This window comes from Hippopotamus amphibius, chromosome 8 (genome assembly GCF_030028045.1).
Source record: "Hippopotamus amphibius kiboko isolate mHipAmp2 chromosome 8, mHipAmp2.hap2, whole genome shotgun sequence".
Classification (NCBI taxonomy): Eukaryota; Metazoa; Chordata; class Mammalia; order Artiodactyla; family Hippopotamidae; genus Hippopotamus; species Hippopotamus amphibius.
Window position 1 is genome coordinate 18,317,882 of NC_080193.1, and position 16,709 is coordinate 18,334,590.

The window sequence follows — 16,709 nt, forward strand, 5'->3', positions numbered from 1 at the left end:
CTGTAGGATACCTGAACCAACCCCGAAACAGGTGCAGTGCTCTGACTGGCAAACTTGGTCACATGATTAACCCTGGCATTGGGATTGAAATCAGCCCCTTCCAAACCACGTGGCCTGAGGGTGGGAGGGGCCGTTCCCCAAAGGAAAATCCAGATGCCTTTTAGGAAGAAAGGGGAGTGGATGCTGGGTACTCTAGCTATTCAAGAGAACCCCAGGGACCCAGGACTCAGCCAAAGTGAATGATGTGACGGGAACAAAGAACTGAAACTGGGGATGGCAGTGGTAGCTGGGGTCACCTAAAGGGAATCTAGGAGTCTAGGTGGTTGGAGGAGCCAGAACTGGAGTGAGTCTTCAAGGCTCAAGAACAACAGAGCCCCCAGAGGAGGAGCTCGGGGCCAGTTCCAATGACACTGCCTGCTGGGAAATGGGACCTCTTTCAAAGCCAAAAGCAAGCTGGGAAGGCAGGGACTCAGGGCCCCCCCTCCACCCCATTATGACCCGTCACGATGCAAACCCTATGACGATTCATGTCTCCCACATCCAGAACCAGTGACCTGGGGCTCCTACAGAAACACTGCCAGGCCCAGGAGAGGCCTCAGCTGAGGGCACTTTTCAGGGCAAGACACAGCTCTACAGACTCTGACACACTTATCCAACCCCCGCCCCCCCACCCACACACATGGATACCAACACGGGGCCTCCACACCCGATAGGGTTCTGGGGTGTGAAGATCAATATTTTGGCTCCCACAAGGGCCATGGTGACCTCACACCACGCTTGCCCCTTGTACTGGCTTTGGAACTCAACCTTCCTGCTCCTCTACCCCATCCCGGGGTGGCTCCAGCACCCCAGTTTCTTAGTAATGAGTGTGAAGAGGCACTAGAGTTACGGAACAAAACATTTACTCTCTCTGGTTATGAAACAAACGTGGCCACATCCACTTCAGACCGTTAACTTCTTCTTAGGCCTCAGATCGCCCCCTTTTTCAGGCACGCTGTCCATGCGTAAATCCCTGTTTCGAGACTCTCTTGCGGTGTAGTGGCTGAGCACCATTTGCCGAAGGGTGCTGTGGTCCAGAGGCTGGTCCACTGCGCCAAAGATGGGACTCATGTAAGGAAATCAAACCCAGCACATGGTGAGTGGGCTTCCTTTCCAGGGACAGTGCTTCTCTGCCCTGCTCGAGGATATCCAAGCCTGGTTTGGTATCCCTCCATAGTGCTGGGGGTTGGAGTGTGAAAATTCTTGAAGTTCGGGGTTGGGGGGGGACAGGCAGAGATGTACTGCTCAGGGATGGCCAGACAATAACTGTTTTTTCCCTCCCAGATGAGGATGTGAAGGTGAGTTTGGTTTAATAAGGAGATAGGGCCACCATGTGCAGTTACTCAGGATGTAGACTGCACAAAGACACCTGTTTCCACAGGGCTGAAATCCGGAACCACCCCCCCCCACACACTTGATTGCCAAGCCATGTCTGCCCAGCAGGGGCTCCTTTTCGCAATTAATCTACCTGCAGAAGGGTGGTTGCCTCTTCTAATCCACACATACAAGCCATAGAGGCTAGTGGGCTAAGAGAACCCAACGTTCATCAACATTCCCTTGAACAGAAATGAAGACATCATCTGTACATTCCTTACCTTGTGAGAACAGTGTTACCAACAGCTGTGCCCTGCCACCCTCCTCCTTTAAGAACTCAAAGGGCCAAGGGAAGCTGTGCCAAGGTGGTTGACACCAGCCCCAGTTTTCACTCCTGCTAAGTTTCAGTTGCCTTGAATAAATCAAACAGGAGGTGTGTGTGTGCCTGTGTGTCTGTGTGCATGCATGTGTTGGCAGTTCCCTCCCTCTATCCTTGGCACACCTGCACACTTGAAATGCTACTCACAGAAGAGGGGCAGCTTTTTAAAAAACCAATTTTTTTCCTCTGATTACTCAAGTCACACAAGGTCATTGTAAAAGAAAATGCTAAGCAATACAGAATTGTTTAACTCAGAAATGCAAAGTTGTCTGCAGACCACCACCCAGAAATTCCCTCTGTAAGTCAGCATCTACATCCTCTTTGTTTTTAAATGTATAACCAAGATAGCTTCCTCCTTCCCTTCCTCCTCTTCCTCTTCCTTCCTTCTCTCTCTTTCTCTATTATATATCAGGTTGTGAAGGGCTGTGCTGTGCACTGCAGGATTTTTAGCAGCATCCCTGGCCACTACACACCATATATACATGTCAGTTCATGGTGGCCCATTGCATTCTTTTTAGTGGCTGCATAGTATTCCATGGCACACATGCGTGAACTATAACTTACTTAACCAATCTCCAGTGGGCAAGCATTTCAGTCATTTCCAGTTTGACCACCCTTCCTACTTCCACCTTTGACCTTTGAACGAGTTTTTCTTTGAAGGATCAGTTCCCACAAGCCTGATTACAGGCTCACAGTGTGTATCTGAAAGGGTGGGTAATCATTAGTTAAATCCATTTCACCTGTAACCTGCCTTCACTAATCAAGGTCGTTTTAATTATTGCTACAGAAGACTTGCTTGTCCTCCAAGCAGCATGTAGCCTCAACAGTGTGTTTGCTTGAGTTGTTTTCCAGGAGCTTGGATTCAGCTTTGTCTGGTTCCAGCTGAGCTGGTTAACAATGGTTGGACCCACCACCCCTTCAACTGGGCACGTGTGAGTGTCGCTGGATGATGTCTTGAATGTGCAGAGGCCCACAGCTTAGCTACACCTGCACAGAACCATGACTACCGCACCGCCTTCCAATCGCCTTTGCCCACACTCCCCACGCCTGGGACCACCCTGTTTCTTCATTCTTCATCCCGTAAATACCCGAGCCCCTTGCTTTGGGGAAGGGGATTCTGGAGATTTGTTCTCCCATCTCATCTCCTTGCTTCGCTGCCTTGAGATTGACCCCTCTCTCTGTTGCGACCCTCCACGTCTCAGCCGCATAGCAAAAACAGAACCTGGCTCACTAACATAACCATTTCTCAGGCTTCCCAAACGTGTTGCCAAACTGCCCTCCAAAATCCAGGGGGGGCCGATTTTACCGCCACCTTCAAAGAGAAGGGCTGGATCCCCCCAACCCGGTGAGGGGGAGTGTCACGAGCTTCTGCCTCCAAAAGCATAGAAGATCAATGTGCAGGTGCCGGCAGGGCCACAGTTAGGCTCTAGCTTGAACCGTCTTACGCGCTTCGACCATGGGGTTCGGGGACATGGATGGGGCTGGGGAAAGGAGGTCATAGGTGGAGAAGCAAGACTCAAGAGCATAGGGTGAGTAACTTCCCTGGTGGCGCAGTGGTTAAGAATCTGCCTGCCAGTGCAGGGGACACAGGTTCGATCCCTGGTGGGGGAAGATCCCACATAGCTAGTGGAGCAACTAAGCCCCTGTGCCACAACTGCTGAGCCTGCACACCACAACTACTGAAGCCCAAGCACCTAAAGCCCATGCTCCACAACAAAAGAAGCCACCTCAGTAAGAAGCTCGCACACCACAATGAAAAGTAGCCCCCACTCGCCACAACTAGAGAAAGCCCGCGCAGTGACAAAGACCCAACGCAGCCAAAAAATAAATACAATTTAAAAAAAGAGAGAGAGCATGGTGAGTGTGGGAGACCAGATCAGGAATCCCGTGTGCCCATAACTTGCCAATTTGGAAATTTTGGACATTTTAAGGCCACAAAGTAGTTGTGATTTTTTTTTTTTTAAAGTATCCAGGGTAACTAAACTTCAGAACCTGTGGTTGGGTCCTTGCGCGGTAGAAACAGAACTCCAGGAAGAAAGAGAACTCACCTTCATCCAACCTGTCGATAAAGGGGTCAGCCCCAAAGACTGGAGGGATGACCTTCGTGGGTTCTGCAGGCTTGAGGAGGACAGAGCCGCCCCAGAAGGGGTTGATGAAGGGTTGCGGGGTGTCCGTCTCTGATGCTTCCATTTCCATGATCCGCTTGTAGGATTCTAACAGCAGCAGGTCATTGGTCTTTTTTTCAATGATGGCTGGATAAAAATAAGAACCAATACGGCTGCTGAGAGACCCGAGTCCCCGGGGGGATCTAGAGGTGGCGCCCCCCGCTGGAGAGGAAGGGAAGCAACAGGAAGTGGGGCGGGTCAAGAGCTCCTATAAAGACAAGGGCTTTCTCTCAGGTTACATCACCCGTTCCCTAGAGGGCACAGTTTGGTTCTTGAGAAGCAAAAAGCAATCTGACTCTTAAATGTATAAAGTGCAGACATAAACACAAGATGTAAACAGTTATATGATACATCAGCTGTGTTAAAATTCCATGAGCAGGGGCAGTTAGGAAAAGAATGTCTAAAAAATCTCCTTAGGGGGCAATAATGAACAGACTGAGGAACACTGGGTTATACTAAAAATTGGGAGCCCTGGGCAAGCTCTGCCTTAAACTATGGATTTTTTTCCTCAGGACTGTCTCTGAGTTTGGGGGGGCTGTCCTTCCCACCATGTTTCACAGCCCCATGGAGTCACCAGAGGCATTCATTCATTCATTCATTCATTCCACAAATGATTACTGGGTGCCTATCACGCCAGGCACGGTACTACAATGCACGGAGGAAAAACGAAATGACCATAAACAATAACAGAGATGCAGTCCCTGTCCTGATGACATTTATACGCTTCCGTGTGAGTGGGGGGATGGAGAGAAAACCAAGTTCATCAAATACATACACGTATCCCTCACTACCCAGATGCCCATTATCTGAATTCAGTAACTACTGGATTTGCATAATTTTTTTGAAAAACATTCACACAACCCATACCATTTCTATTCTCTCTGAAAATCAAAAAAGACCAAAAAGATTCACATCTGAAAGTTGCTATTGGATCTCAAGAACTTCATAGATTCATATAATGAGACTTACTTGTACATAGAGACAACATAGAAACTGGGCGAGTATTAGATAATAGGACTGCTATGAGAGTGAGTAATAGTGGGTGGGAGGACCTGCTTCATACAGGGCAGCAGAGGGAGGCCTTGCTGGAGAGAGGACCTTTAAACTGAGATCTGAGAATGAGAAGGAATTGGGCATGGGACGACTATCCCAGGAACAGCCTGTGCAAAGGCCCTGAGGTGAGGATGAGTTGGCGGAGGGGGTTGGAAATACAGGGAGGAGAACAGTGTGGCTGGAGGTGGTGAGCAAGGAAGAAGAGCAGGACGATGAGAAATGCAAGCGGAGGCCAGGCTATAAAAAACCTGATAGGTTGTGGCTAAGAAACAGTTAACGTAGCAAAGCCTGACTGCTCTCCTTTGAAAGGGCTGCTTATCAGATTGGCCCTTGGATAGTATCAGGGAACTTGGATTTCAGGAAGGTCCCCACCACCATTAACTTTTAACAGTGGCTCATCATGCCTAAACCGTGTGTATAAAACATGCAGTTTGTGCTAAATACTTGCTATTCTTTCTGGGAGCCTGGAATTTAGGTATGTGCCAGGCTGGAGGTACTATATGATCAGCCCCCAATCCAGACCCTGGGCAATGAGTATCCAATGAGCTTCTCTGGTTGACAACATTTCTCTTTGTGTTGTGACAACTCATTGCTGGGGGAATTAAGTGTGACCCCACTGGCAGAGGACCCTTGGAAGCTTGCTCATGATTTCCTCCAGACTTCACCCCAAGCCCCTTTTTCCTTTGCTGATTTTGCTTTGTATCCTTTTGCTGTAATAAATCAGAGCCATGAATATGACTATATGCTGAATCCAGGAGCCCTCCTAGTGAATCACTGAAACTGGCAGGAGGAAAGTGTCCTGGGAACCTGCCAAACACAGCTAGTAAGAGTAGAACCAAGATTTGAACCCAAGCAGGCTGGCTTTAGTGCCCACATGCTTCACCACCAGGCTCACTACCTCCAAAACAACAAGTCCTTGTGCCTGGTCATAAAAATCCCTGGAAATGGTTGCTAAGAGTCTCATGGGCCCCAGCTCAACTCACCAAAGTACTGCGGTAGGTTGGTATCAGTGATTTTCCCTGTCTCCCCTAACTGCACCAGGATCTTGGTGGCATCACAATTTATCTTCTTAAACAGATTCTCCACCGAGTTCTTGAGATACTCCAAGGTCTCGCTGATCTCCTTGTAGTTGTTCTCATACATGTCTGCCTCCTCCGTGGTCTTCTTTAGTTTCTCCTGTGGCAAACCCCAGTTCCCATCCAGGTCAGCCAGGTAGCCACCCTGGGCTCAGCCCTCACAGGAGAACTTCGCTGGGGATAAGGATTTGGGACCCTCTGGAGCCAGGGTCTCCAAACTGCAGGTTTGCAGACCTCTAAACGGATGCAAGAACAATTTAATGGGCTTCAATCCATATTTGTAAAAAAATGAAATGAAATAGATCAGAAAAGAAAGGAAGAGAAGAGAAAATACTAATATGCACTGCAGGGAGTGAGGGTAGATGTTGTTTAAGGTAAGTTTTGTTTCACTTACATATGTGTACGTGTGTCTACATGTGTACTGGATTACAGTATTTTTTAAAAGCTGGTGACTCATTTTTTAAAAATTGTGGCCCACAGGAAGGAATATATTTTACATTGCAGCTCAATACATATATATGTGTGTATGTATACATATTTATCTAATCAAATGAAATTAAAGTTTCACAAATCAGTATTCTTATTGTGTGTTCTAATATTTTCCATTCTGTTCTAGTCTGTCTTGTTATTTTTAAATGCTGGTTGCAATCCAACAAACCAATTTCACCACTCAGTTAAAATCACATTACTAGAGCCCAGTGGTTCTCAAAGTGGGGTCCCAGGACAAGCAGCATCAGCTTCACCAGGGAACTTGTTAGAAATGCAAATGCCTGGGCTCTGGTTCAGACCCACCGAATCAGAGGCTCTAGGGGTGGGCCCAGCAATCTCGGTCTAAGGAACCTCCAGGTGATCCTGATGCATGATAAAGTTTGAGAACCTCTGTGAGCCCATTGGATCACAATTTTGGCTTCACACTGATATCACCTGGGACCATTAAAACATTTGCTGCCCAGACCCCAGCCTCAGAGATTCAGACGTCTTGGTCTAGGATGCAGCCTGTGCATCGGGCATTTTAAAGCCTCCAAGGTGATTCTGACTTGCAGCCCAGACTGAGAATCGCTGCTCTAGGATAAGTGCTTCAGTGGCTTCCTGCCTCTCCCTCTGAGTTCTCAGCCTGCAAAGGTAAACTGGGCCCTGGAAGGACCAGCCTCGTTCCCACCAGCTCTGTATGGACCATTCCAAATAAGGATCCCAAAGGGCCCTATCCACACCTCCATTTTCCAGGTGAGGAAACCAAGGCTCCGAGGAACACAGCCAGGAGAGGGAAGCCATGATCTGAACTGTCTCTCAACTACCACACCAGGCAGCTTCCTCTGTCCCAGACATTGGAATACTCAGTTCCCAGGGCTGCATTTCCTCATATGACAGCAAGAGCCCCCCTCTCATTCTAAGGATGCCTTACAAGATCACATGGTTAAACACATTTTTTATAGCCTGATGTGACAGTGATAACACATGTCCAGCACCTGAAATGTTCCAGGCACTTCACATATATCATCTTAACTTATCCTCACAACTGCCCCAGTTTTCAGATGAGGAATATTGAGGTCAGAGAAGAAATGTGAACTTGTGTTTAGCTCCCCTGTATTGAGTTGTCTAAGTACCTGACCTTGGGCTCAACTCTATTTGGGCAATTATTTAGTAACACGATGATGGTGATTTGAGGTTTCATTGACTTACAGGATAAACAACGATAGCTATGTTTATAGTTCTCTGCCCTGCAATGTGCCAAGCGTGTATATGCAGGATTTTATTCAAGTTTCACAAAGTGAGTACAATTATTATCTCCATTTTACAGGTAAGACAAATGAGGCTCAGAGAGGTTAAGTCACTTTCTCAAAGTCACACAGACAGGAAGTGACTCTTCTGGGAGTGATACCCAAGCATTTGTTCCCAGGGCCTGGTTGCTTTACTCCTATGCAAAACCCTCCCATTAAAGGACTGGTCCCACCACTTCTCCCAGAGGGGATGATAAAATGGAAGATAAGTGGAAAGGTTCCAAGAGTAGAGGGGATAAGGATTTGGGACCCTCTGGAGCCAGGATCTTTAGCAGGCGGTAAGAAAAGTGGGCTCTAAGTGAGCCCATTGCTATTAAGACAAATTCTCTTGCTTGGAGTGTTTGCATTTGAAAAGAGGCTCCAGGAGTCCTACTAAAGCCCAAGGAACAAAATGCTGCTGGAGAACTTCAGGCAGAGGTGGGGGAGATGCTTGGGGTTGCCTGGTCATGTTCCCCCAGCTGTGTTCCCCTTTAGGGCTTCAAAACCCGGAGATGTAGAGCCGCATCAGTCCCAACCCCAAGGAAGTATTTGGACACTGGGTGGCTCAGAGCCAAGGATGTGGGACCCCAAGCATTTGTCCAACTTGAGGAGGGTCTCCTTGAACTTGGGCCCTGCCTGCCAGTCTACATTTCCCATTTCCCATTCCGGAGTCCTGGAAGACGTCGCGGAGCCTGAGAGGTGCTTTGCTGCCCTCCAGTGGCACATGAAAGAATGGCATGCTATCCCTGTCTACCACTTGCATTTTAAGAACAGAAATAAGCCACAGAGAAAGGAAGGGAAATGACCCAGGAGCATAGCTCCTGGGCCAGGAACTATTGGATTAGAACAGGGCTTTAGAACAGGGCTTTGCAGTCAAACTCTACGGTTCATATTTTTGTCAGGCATTTTCTATCCATTCTCCCCTTATACCTTAATAACAAAATGCTGATCGTATTCCAAGTGGCAATGTGCCAGCTAAAAGTTGTATTTCCAACCCTCCTTTGCAATAGGGATGGCCAGTGAGAAGTAGATACAGAAGTCATTGGTTGAGAATTCAGGGAAAGAACTTTTAAGCTAACTCAATTAGCAAGGCCTTTTTTTCCTTCCCTACTTTCTTTCTGCTTGAAAAGTATATGTGATGGCTGGGCCATTGGTAGCCATCATACAACCATGAGGCATCCTTGGGAATGTAAGCCACACACTAAAGATGGCAAAAGTGAAAGGAGAATCCTGCGTTCCTGATGACATCATAACCAGCCCTGAAGTACTTACCTGCAGATTTAGGTTTTAACAAAGTAAATAAACTTCTATTGTTTAGGCCACTGCTATTTTGGGTCCCTACTATTAGCAGCTGAATGCAATGCAAAATTCATACAGTATCCCGATCCATGATGTTGGGGATTACTTCTCTGAACCTCAGTTTCCTCATCTGTAAAATAGATCACATCACCTACCTCACAGGACTGTTGTGAGGACTGAATGAGAAAGTGCAAACAAAGCATGTGCTTGGTACATCATAATTCCTCAGAAAATGTTTGTAATTACTACTATTGATGGAGAACAGGCCACAGCCAGGACAAGGGGGAGAAAGAAGAAAAGACAGGCAGAGAGCTGTCTGGAATTTGCCAATCTGGGATGAAATTACAGGCACAAGGACCTGAGATAGGCTCCCTACAATGAGGGAGTCTTTAAAATAAACAAAGAGGGCCTTAGGGACAAAATTCTGCAGCAACATCTGTAGCAGAGGCTGCCTGTGACAAAGGGTCAGGACGTGTTAAGACATGACCCAGGCCAGTAGATAGTCATGGGGCAGACACCTTACTCCTCCTGAGAATCAACTAACTGGCCTCCTGACAGACAACAGAGACTCCCGCATCCCTCCCTCCCCTCCCTGCTCTTACCTCCAGCTGTCTCAGGATGGAGCGGCTGTCATCATGGGACGATTTCTGCTGGGATTGCAAGTGGATGATCTCATTCTGCTCAGGAGAGAACCAGACCATAAGGAAAAGTAGGTGCTCCCCTCCCCGACACACCTGAAAATAAGCTGGTGCCTTGAGGAGTTGGTGAGGGTTTAAATTATCTGGGGTTCCTTGAAATGGAACCCCAGAAACCCTGGAACCCTCTTATGTCCATGGAGGTTCTTTCTGATGTTTCTTAGGTAAAAGGAGGATAGAGGCGTGAGCCAGTGGGTGATTCATCCTTTCTGGAGAGTTGTCTATAATCAATAGGATTTGCTGCAATGGTAGCAATATTCTATCTGTGCCATCTAGCATTGCAGCCACTAGCCACGCATGGGCACAGAGCATTTGCAATGTGGCTAGTACCACTGGGGAACTCATTTTTAAATTTAATTTAAATTGATTTAAACTTAAATCGCCCCATGTGGCTGGTGGCTACGGTAATGGACAGGCAGCTCCAGAGCAGTGGTTCTCAAACTCTAGCATGAATCAGAATCACCTGAGGGTTTGTGAAAACACAGATATCTGAGCCCCACACCAGAGGTTCTGATTCAGTACGTCCCAAAAACGTGCATTTCTTGCAAGTTCCCAGCAGATGCTGTTGCTGCTGCTGGTCCAGGGACCAGATTTGAAAACTGCTGGGCTAGAACTGTGTGTCCACATGTAAAAGGCATGCACCTTTTGATAGGGCAATACCATCTCTAGGAATCTGTGGCATGGAAATAGTAGGACATGTGGGCAAAGTTGGCCTCTTAAGGCTGTCCCTTGTGTTATTATCTGTGACCTCCGTTAGGGACAACCTGAATGTCTACTGGTTGGGGGTCGGTTAAGTAAACAATGGTACATTTATTTTATCGGGGGAAAGAGTCTCAAATTAAAATATGGTTTAAATGCAGATTCCGGGCTTATTCTCAGAGAATCTAGGTTTGTAGGTATGGGATAGGGTCTGGGGAATCTGCTCTTTTAAGAAGCATCTTGTGATACTACTACAGAGCATCCAGGGTCTCTAGAAGCCACTGAAAAGAACATGGAAGATGTTGGGCAGTATCTATCATGAATTGTTGGAGAAAAAAGTTTATATAACAGCATGAACTATCTAGTATAAACCCAGTATTATAAATGGGCATCCAGGTGTGTGTGTGTGTGTGTGTACAGATATGTGCTTAAGTGCACACTGCCTTCATAAAGCAATGTCACCAGACTTCCTAGGTGGCGCAGTGGTTAAGAATCCACCTGCCAATGCAGGGGACATGGGTTCCATCCCTGCTCCAGGAGAATATCACATGCCACGGAGCAACTAAGCCCTGTGCGCCACAACTACTGAGTCTGTGCTCTAGAGCCCGTGAGCCACAACTATTGAGCCTGTGTGCTGCAACTACTGAAACCTGCACGCCTAGAGCCAGTGCTTCACAACAAGGGAAGTCATTGCAATGAGGAGCCCATGCACCACAATGAAGAGTAGCCCTGCTCACCGCAACTAGAGAAAGCTCATGTGCAGCAATGAAGACCCAATGCAGCCAATTAATTAATTAATTAATTAAAAAAGATAAAATAAAATAAAGCAATGTCACCAAAATATTTATTGGCTTTATCTCTGAGTGGTGATATTTTGGTAACCCATACTTTTTCTTTGAATTACATTTTCCCACAGGCATATATATTTTTTCAATCAGAAAAATAATTATTTTATTTTGGAAAAGAAATTTTTTAAGAAATGAGCCTTCCTAGCTTTAAAGGAAAAAAATACCCAAGAATGAACTCTATGAAAAAGATTAACTAAGGGACTTCCCTGATGGCACAGTGGTTAAGAATTGCCTGCCAATTCAGGGGACATGGGTTCGATCCCTGGTCGGGGAAGATTCCACATGCTGCAGAGCAACGAAGCCCATGTGCCACAACTACTGAGCCTGCATGCCACAGCTACTGAAGCCCATGCACCTAGAGCCCATGCTCTGCAACTAGAGAAAGCCCAGGCACAGCAATGAAGACACAATGCAGCCAATAAAATAAATAAATAAATAAATAAATAAATTTTTTTTAAAAGATCAACCAATGCTATGTCCAGGTCATGGGATTCTTCTTGAGTTGGGGTCTATATTTATACATTTTAGTATTTTCCAAATTGAGTAAATAACCTGAGTCTAATGCTATTCCTCCTCTGCTCAGAACTCTTCCATGGCTCCTGTTTCTCAGAGAAATTGACAAAAACTCTTCCCTAAATGAGCTTTCCTCAACCCCCATGACATCCCTCTCCTCTCAGACTTGACTTCCTCCCCCTCCCATCTCTCCCTCTCCACTCCAGGCACCCTGGCCTCCTTGCACTCTCCTGCCTTAGGGCCTTTGCACTTGCTATTTCCTCTACCTGGAGCATGAACCCCCAGAGATCTGCATAGCTTTCCCCCTCACCTACAAGGCTGCCCAAGCCATCACCAGGCTCCAGAACCCCTCTTAACCTGCTCCACTTCATCTTTTTATCCACGCCACTTCTCAATTTCTCTATAATTTACATATTATTTAAGGCTTGTTGTCTATCGTCTATTTCTCCTTGCCAGATTAGAAGCTCCATGAAGACATGGCATTTTGGCATTTTGTTCACTGCCGCATTACCAGTGTCCAGAACAGTGCCTGGTACATAGTAGGTGCTCAATAAAGACGTGCTGGATGAACAAAGAATTGAAAGAACATTTTTTCAATAAGAATTATGATTTTACAATACTATATGATAATCACTATGTCACATTTTAAAAGCATCACCAAAAAGAAGTCAGAAAGAAATATATCAAAATATCAACAGTGATAGCAGATGATTTTTAAATTTCTTTCTGTCCTTAGGTAGTTTCCAAATTTTCTATAATGAGTGTAACTTTCTCCTCTAACGTTTTCTAAATGTTAAGCCTTCTTATTGGAAACCAGTATTTTTAGAAACATATTCAATAGGCATTTGCAGCTTTATTTTAAGCCCCAAAAGGCACAATTCTGTAAATTAAAAAAAAAAAAAAAAAAGATCAGCAGCTACTGTTCTGGTCCAAACATCATTCTAAAGATGGGGAAACTGAAGCCCAGAAGAGGCAGGGACTTGCCCATCCTTCCTCACACACACTTGTCCTAACGCCAGAGACAACTGTGTAGCTCAGAGAGAGGGTACCCTCACAATGAATGAGAAAGATCAAGGTCAATTTTGTTCAGGAGCCATTTCCTGGTCGGGTCAGTTTCTGACTGACGTCCTCGCATGCCTCTGCTATGGTTTTTCTCTGTCATCCCACTTGGATTAGTAATTGTGCTCCCACCTGTTAAAATGAGAATTCAGGATCCTGCCCATCACGAGGTCCTAAATGGACCAATCTTTCCATCCTTCCTTCAGATTCTCTGCCCTTCAAAACCTTCACTGCAATACTGAAGACGGCCACCAGAGGGAAGCCGTGAAGCGCCTAAAGAGAAGGTGGCAAACGCAGAGGCCAGCGGGGCTCCTCTGGCCTCAGACCGCCCGGCCTCCTCAGAGCAAATGAGACGGAGCTGGTCTCATAGAATGAGGGTGAGCATGGCCTGACTGGTTTATAGGGGCATCAGCACTCAGCTTCCCATGGGAATGTGGGCTGGAGTCGTCAGATCTGATTTTCCAAAAGAAACCAGAAATCCACATTTTCATGTGGAATATTCTGGTTTTTAAATGTTGGCAACTAATTAATTTTAAAATTTGGGTATGAGGGAAACCAAGCAACAGAAGAATGAAGGCTGCATTCATCCAGCTTATTACCTCTGACCGCAGCCCTCTAGGTAGGGGTGAAGTCAGATGTTAGAATCCTAATTGATTTTCACTTAAAAAAAAAAAAAAATCTGAACCCTAGTTCGAGCAGAAGTGCCACAAGAAGGCAAAAAGATAAAGTCCCAGACACCCCCTCCAATCACACATCCCACCCCTACCCCCTTCATCTAGGACTGCTCTATTTCATCTGTTTTGTATACTGGTGTTTCCCCATATCCTGGGTTTAAACAAAAACTTCTGTAGCTTTTTAATAAGAGCTTGGAAATTACTGCTCCAGCCCAAGTATGTCATTCTACAGATGGGAAAACTGAGGCCCAGAGAGGGCAGGAGTTTGGCCATCTTTCCTCAGATACACTTGTCCTCACACAAGAGTGGCTGAAGAAGAAAGGAGAGTGCCCTCAAGGTGACTGGGAAGGTCAAGGTCAGTTACTTCCTGGTGCCTCCCAGTGTGTGCAGGGCAGTCCTGGGCTTTGGGATTGCAGAGGGTATACACGAGGGTGGGTGCCTGACCTCTGGAAGATCAGCTTCCAGAAGAGAAACAGGGCTATTTAAGCTCCTTTCCCCCTTGCCCTTTGGCTGGGGTTGGGATGGTGGAAGGAGAGCAAGGTTGGGATTTTGCCTGCTGTCTTGGCAGGTCACAAGTTTGGCCACATGCCTCCAGGAAAGACACACAGACTGCCTTCTCCACACACCTGTCTCCTAGTTCCAGAAACTGCTCCCTCCCCTCGCCCATTCTGGAGCTCAGCTGTGCTGTTTTGCACTCTCCCTTCTTAATTTCCTCAGACCTTTGTAAATAGTTGCTTTTTAAAAAACTCACCTCAATTTACCCATTTTGGGCATGCCATCTGTTTCCTATGATAGCCCTAACTATACAACCACCTCCATTTCCACGTGTCACCTGTACTGTTATTATCTATTAGTAGTTTTCTTTAAATTGAGCAAATTTTGTTTATTATGTTGTCATTATTTGTTTACTATTATTATTACTACTTATCACCCTAAGGAATCCTCTCCATTGAATCACAATGCTCTGCAAGCTATGTTTTTCCTAATCCTCATTAAAATTAGTTCATCCCTAGTAAATTAAAATGTTTTCACCTATATTCTAGCTACTATCTACTTGCACATGGCCCCACATTCAGGAAAGAGCGACATTGCAAAAGGAAGGGCTCCTTTTGTCATATAAACTGAGCACAGAGACCTCTAAAGGAAGTCACGAATTCTCAGAGGAGGTAACATGTGTGCAGGGTCAGGACTAATGAGTGGTATTGCATCAGAAGAAAAGCAGGAGGGTAGGGGAAGGAAACAGCATGAGGAAAGCCTCAGAGGAGGGAAATGCAGGGGCTGAGACTGCTAGCTGATGAGAGTGCCTTGGGGGTTGTGATGGGAGCTGAGCCTGCAGGGGCAGGTTGAAGCCAACTTTTGAAGCAACTGGAGTGTCACGCAGTGGTCCCCAACCTATTTGGCACCAGGAACCAATTTCGTGGAAGACAGTTTTTCCATGGAACGTGGAACGGGGATGGTTCAGGTGGTGATGCGAACGATGGGGAACAGCAGATGAAGCTTCACTCGCTCACCTGCCACTCACCTAACAGCTGAAGATGTACTGGTCCACAGCCCGGGGGTTGGGGACCCCTGTGCTAAGGAGTGTAGATTCTCTCCTGTGCAGACAGTTCCAAAAGCTGTTTATGTGTGTTCTGGGGAGTAAGTAGCCAGGGCACCAAAGAAGTTTGGGAAATTATGGGTTCAACAAAGATGAACAGTTTCTTTACTACAGGACTTGTCAGAGCCTTTACTATGCTCATGTACATCAGCTCTCTCCAAGATCAATTTACCATCTCTCCTCAATTCTGTGAAGCTGTTGATTAACAGGGGTCAGCCAGCTTTTAAGGCAAAGGGCCACATAGTCAATATTTTGGGCTTTGCAGGCCACATTTGATCTCTCTTGAATATTTTTTTTTCCTCCCTTACAACCCTTTGAAAATGTGAAAACCATTCTTAGTTCATGGGCTGTACAAAAACAGGCCAAAGGCCATATCTGGCTGTGCCTATTGTTTACTGAACTCTAGATTATAAGACATACCATGGATTTTAAATGTCACTTATTGGGGGTAAGCGGACATGAACACATTAAGTGTATATATCAACTGACAGACAAATACCAATTTCAGGAAGGTTAAAATGTAGGGGGGGAGCACTGGGGGAATATCATATTTCCCAAACTTTCTTGACTTGAAGTCCTTTTTTCTGCAGAGCATCTCAAGGAGTGTTCCGAGGAACCTGCTTTGGGGAAGGCTGCTGTGGGAGCAGGCAGGCCCCTGGCCTGGGAAAGAAGAGGTGCCCTGACCTGGATTCGCTCAATCTTCTTGTGCATCATCTCCATGTCGTTGTTGAGCTCCGTGACGTATGTGAACCGAGCAAAGTTCTTCTCCTCTCTGGCCAGAAACTCCTCGATGAGCTGATTCATGTTCCCATTCTTCGTCAGCTTCAGCAGCCGGAGGTGAGCCACCTCGTAGCTCTCAAAGCTCTCTCCCTTGTTCTTCTTCCCGTGCTTCTTTGCCTTGAGAGCTGGAAAAGGAGGAACCGGCAACCATGAGTCTGAAAGGGAAGCCTCTCAGAGCAGTGCCCGGCAGAGGGATGTACTCTGTAACGTTATCACTGTGCCGTGGGGAGGTGGCTAGACTTTCCCAGGAGATGGAGTGGGAGCATCCCGCCTTAGTCACTTCACAAATATCTACTTGATCATCTACTATGTTTTAGACACTGTGCTGGGCTCTGTAGCTACAAAATTACCACCCCATGGAACTTTTAGTGGAGAAATCAGCCACAAAGAGAAAAGAAAAAGAGATATCCAAGTAAACAGAAAAAGAAATCCAAAAATTACCACTGTGGCCTGGGCAATGGAGGAGATGTAATAGGTGCTGTAATGGGGAAGCTGGGTGGCCATGGAAGGCCTCTCGAAGGAGGTGACATGTGAGCAGGATGAAGGTCAGGGAAGCCCTGTTGGCAGAGGGCCTTAAGTAGGCTCAGAGCTTGGCAAATTCAAGGAATTAGAACCAAGAAAATTCTCTAAGCTTTGGTCTTCAGCCTGCTACCTGCAATAGCCTCACCTCTCCTGAACCCAGTATTGTCTCTCTGATTTGGCCTCCAAATGGTGATCAGATGGATCTTTCTATATCTTCCTAGGCACACCTGGCCACGTGAC

At 46.4% G+C, this 16,709-nt stretch overlaps 1 protein-coding gene across 1 annotated transcript in view; it reads right to left on the minus strand.

The window, feature by feature from the left end:
- Positions 1 to 884: 884 nt before the first annotated feature.
- Positions 885 to 16,709, minus strand: part of CCDC63 (coiled-coil domain containing 63) — a 36,542-nt gene continuing 20,717 nt past the window's right edge. The window contains exons 8-12 of the mRNA XM_057746733.1: positions 15,852 to 16,072; positions 9,685 to 9,759; positions 5,934 to 6,126; positions 3,781 to 3,984; positions 885 to 1,088 (exon numbers count right to left, since the gene is read on the minus strand). Coding sequence (XP_057602716.1) covers positions 943 to 1,088; positions 3,781 to 3,984; positions 5,934 to 6,126; positions 9,685 to 9,759; positions 15,852 to 16,072 — 839 coding nt within the window. The 3' untranslated portion in view covers positions 885 to 942. The remainder of the gene's footprint in view (positions 1,089 to 3,780; positions 3,985 to 5,933; positions 6,127 to 9,684; positions 9,760 to 15,851; positions 16,073 to 16,709) is intronic.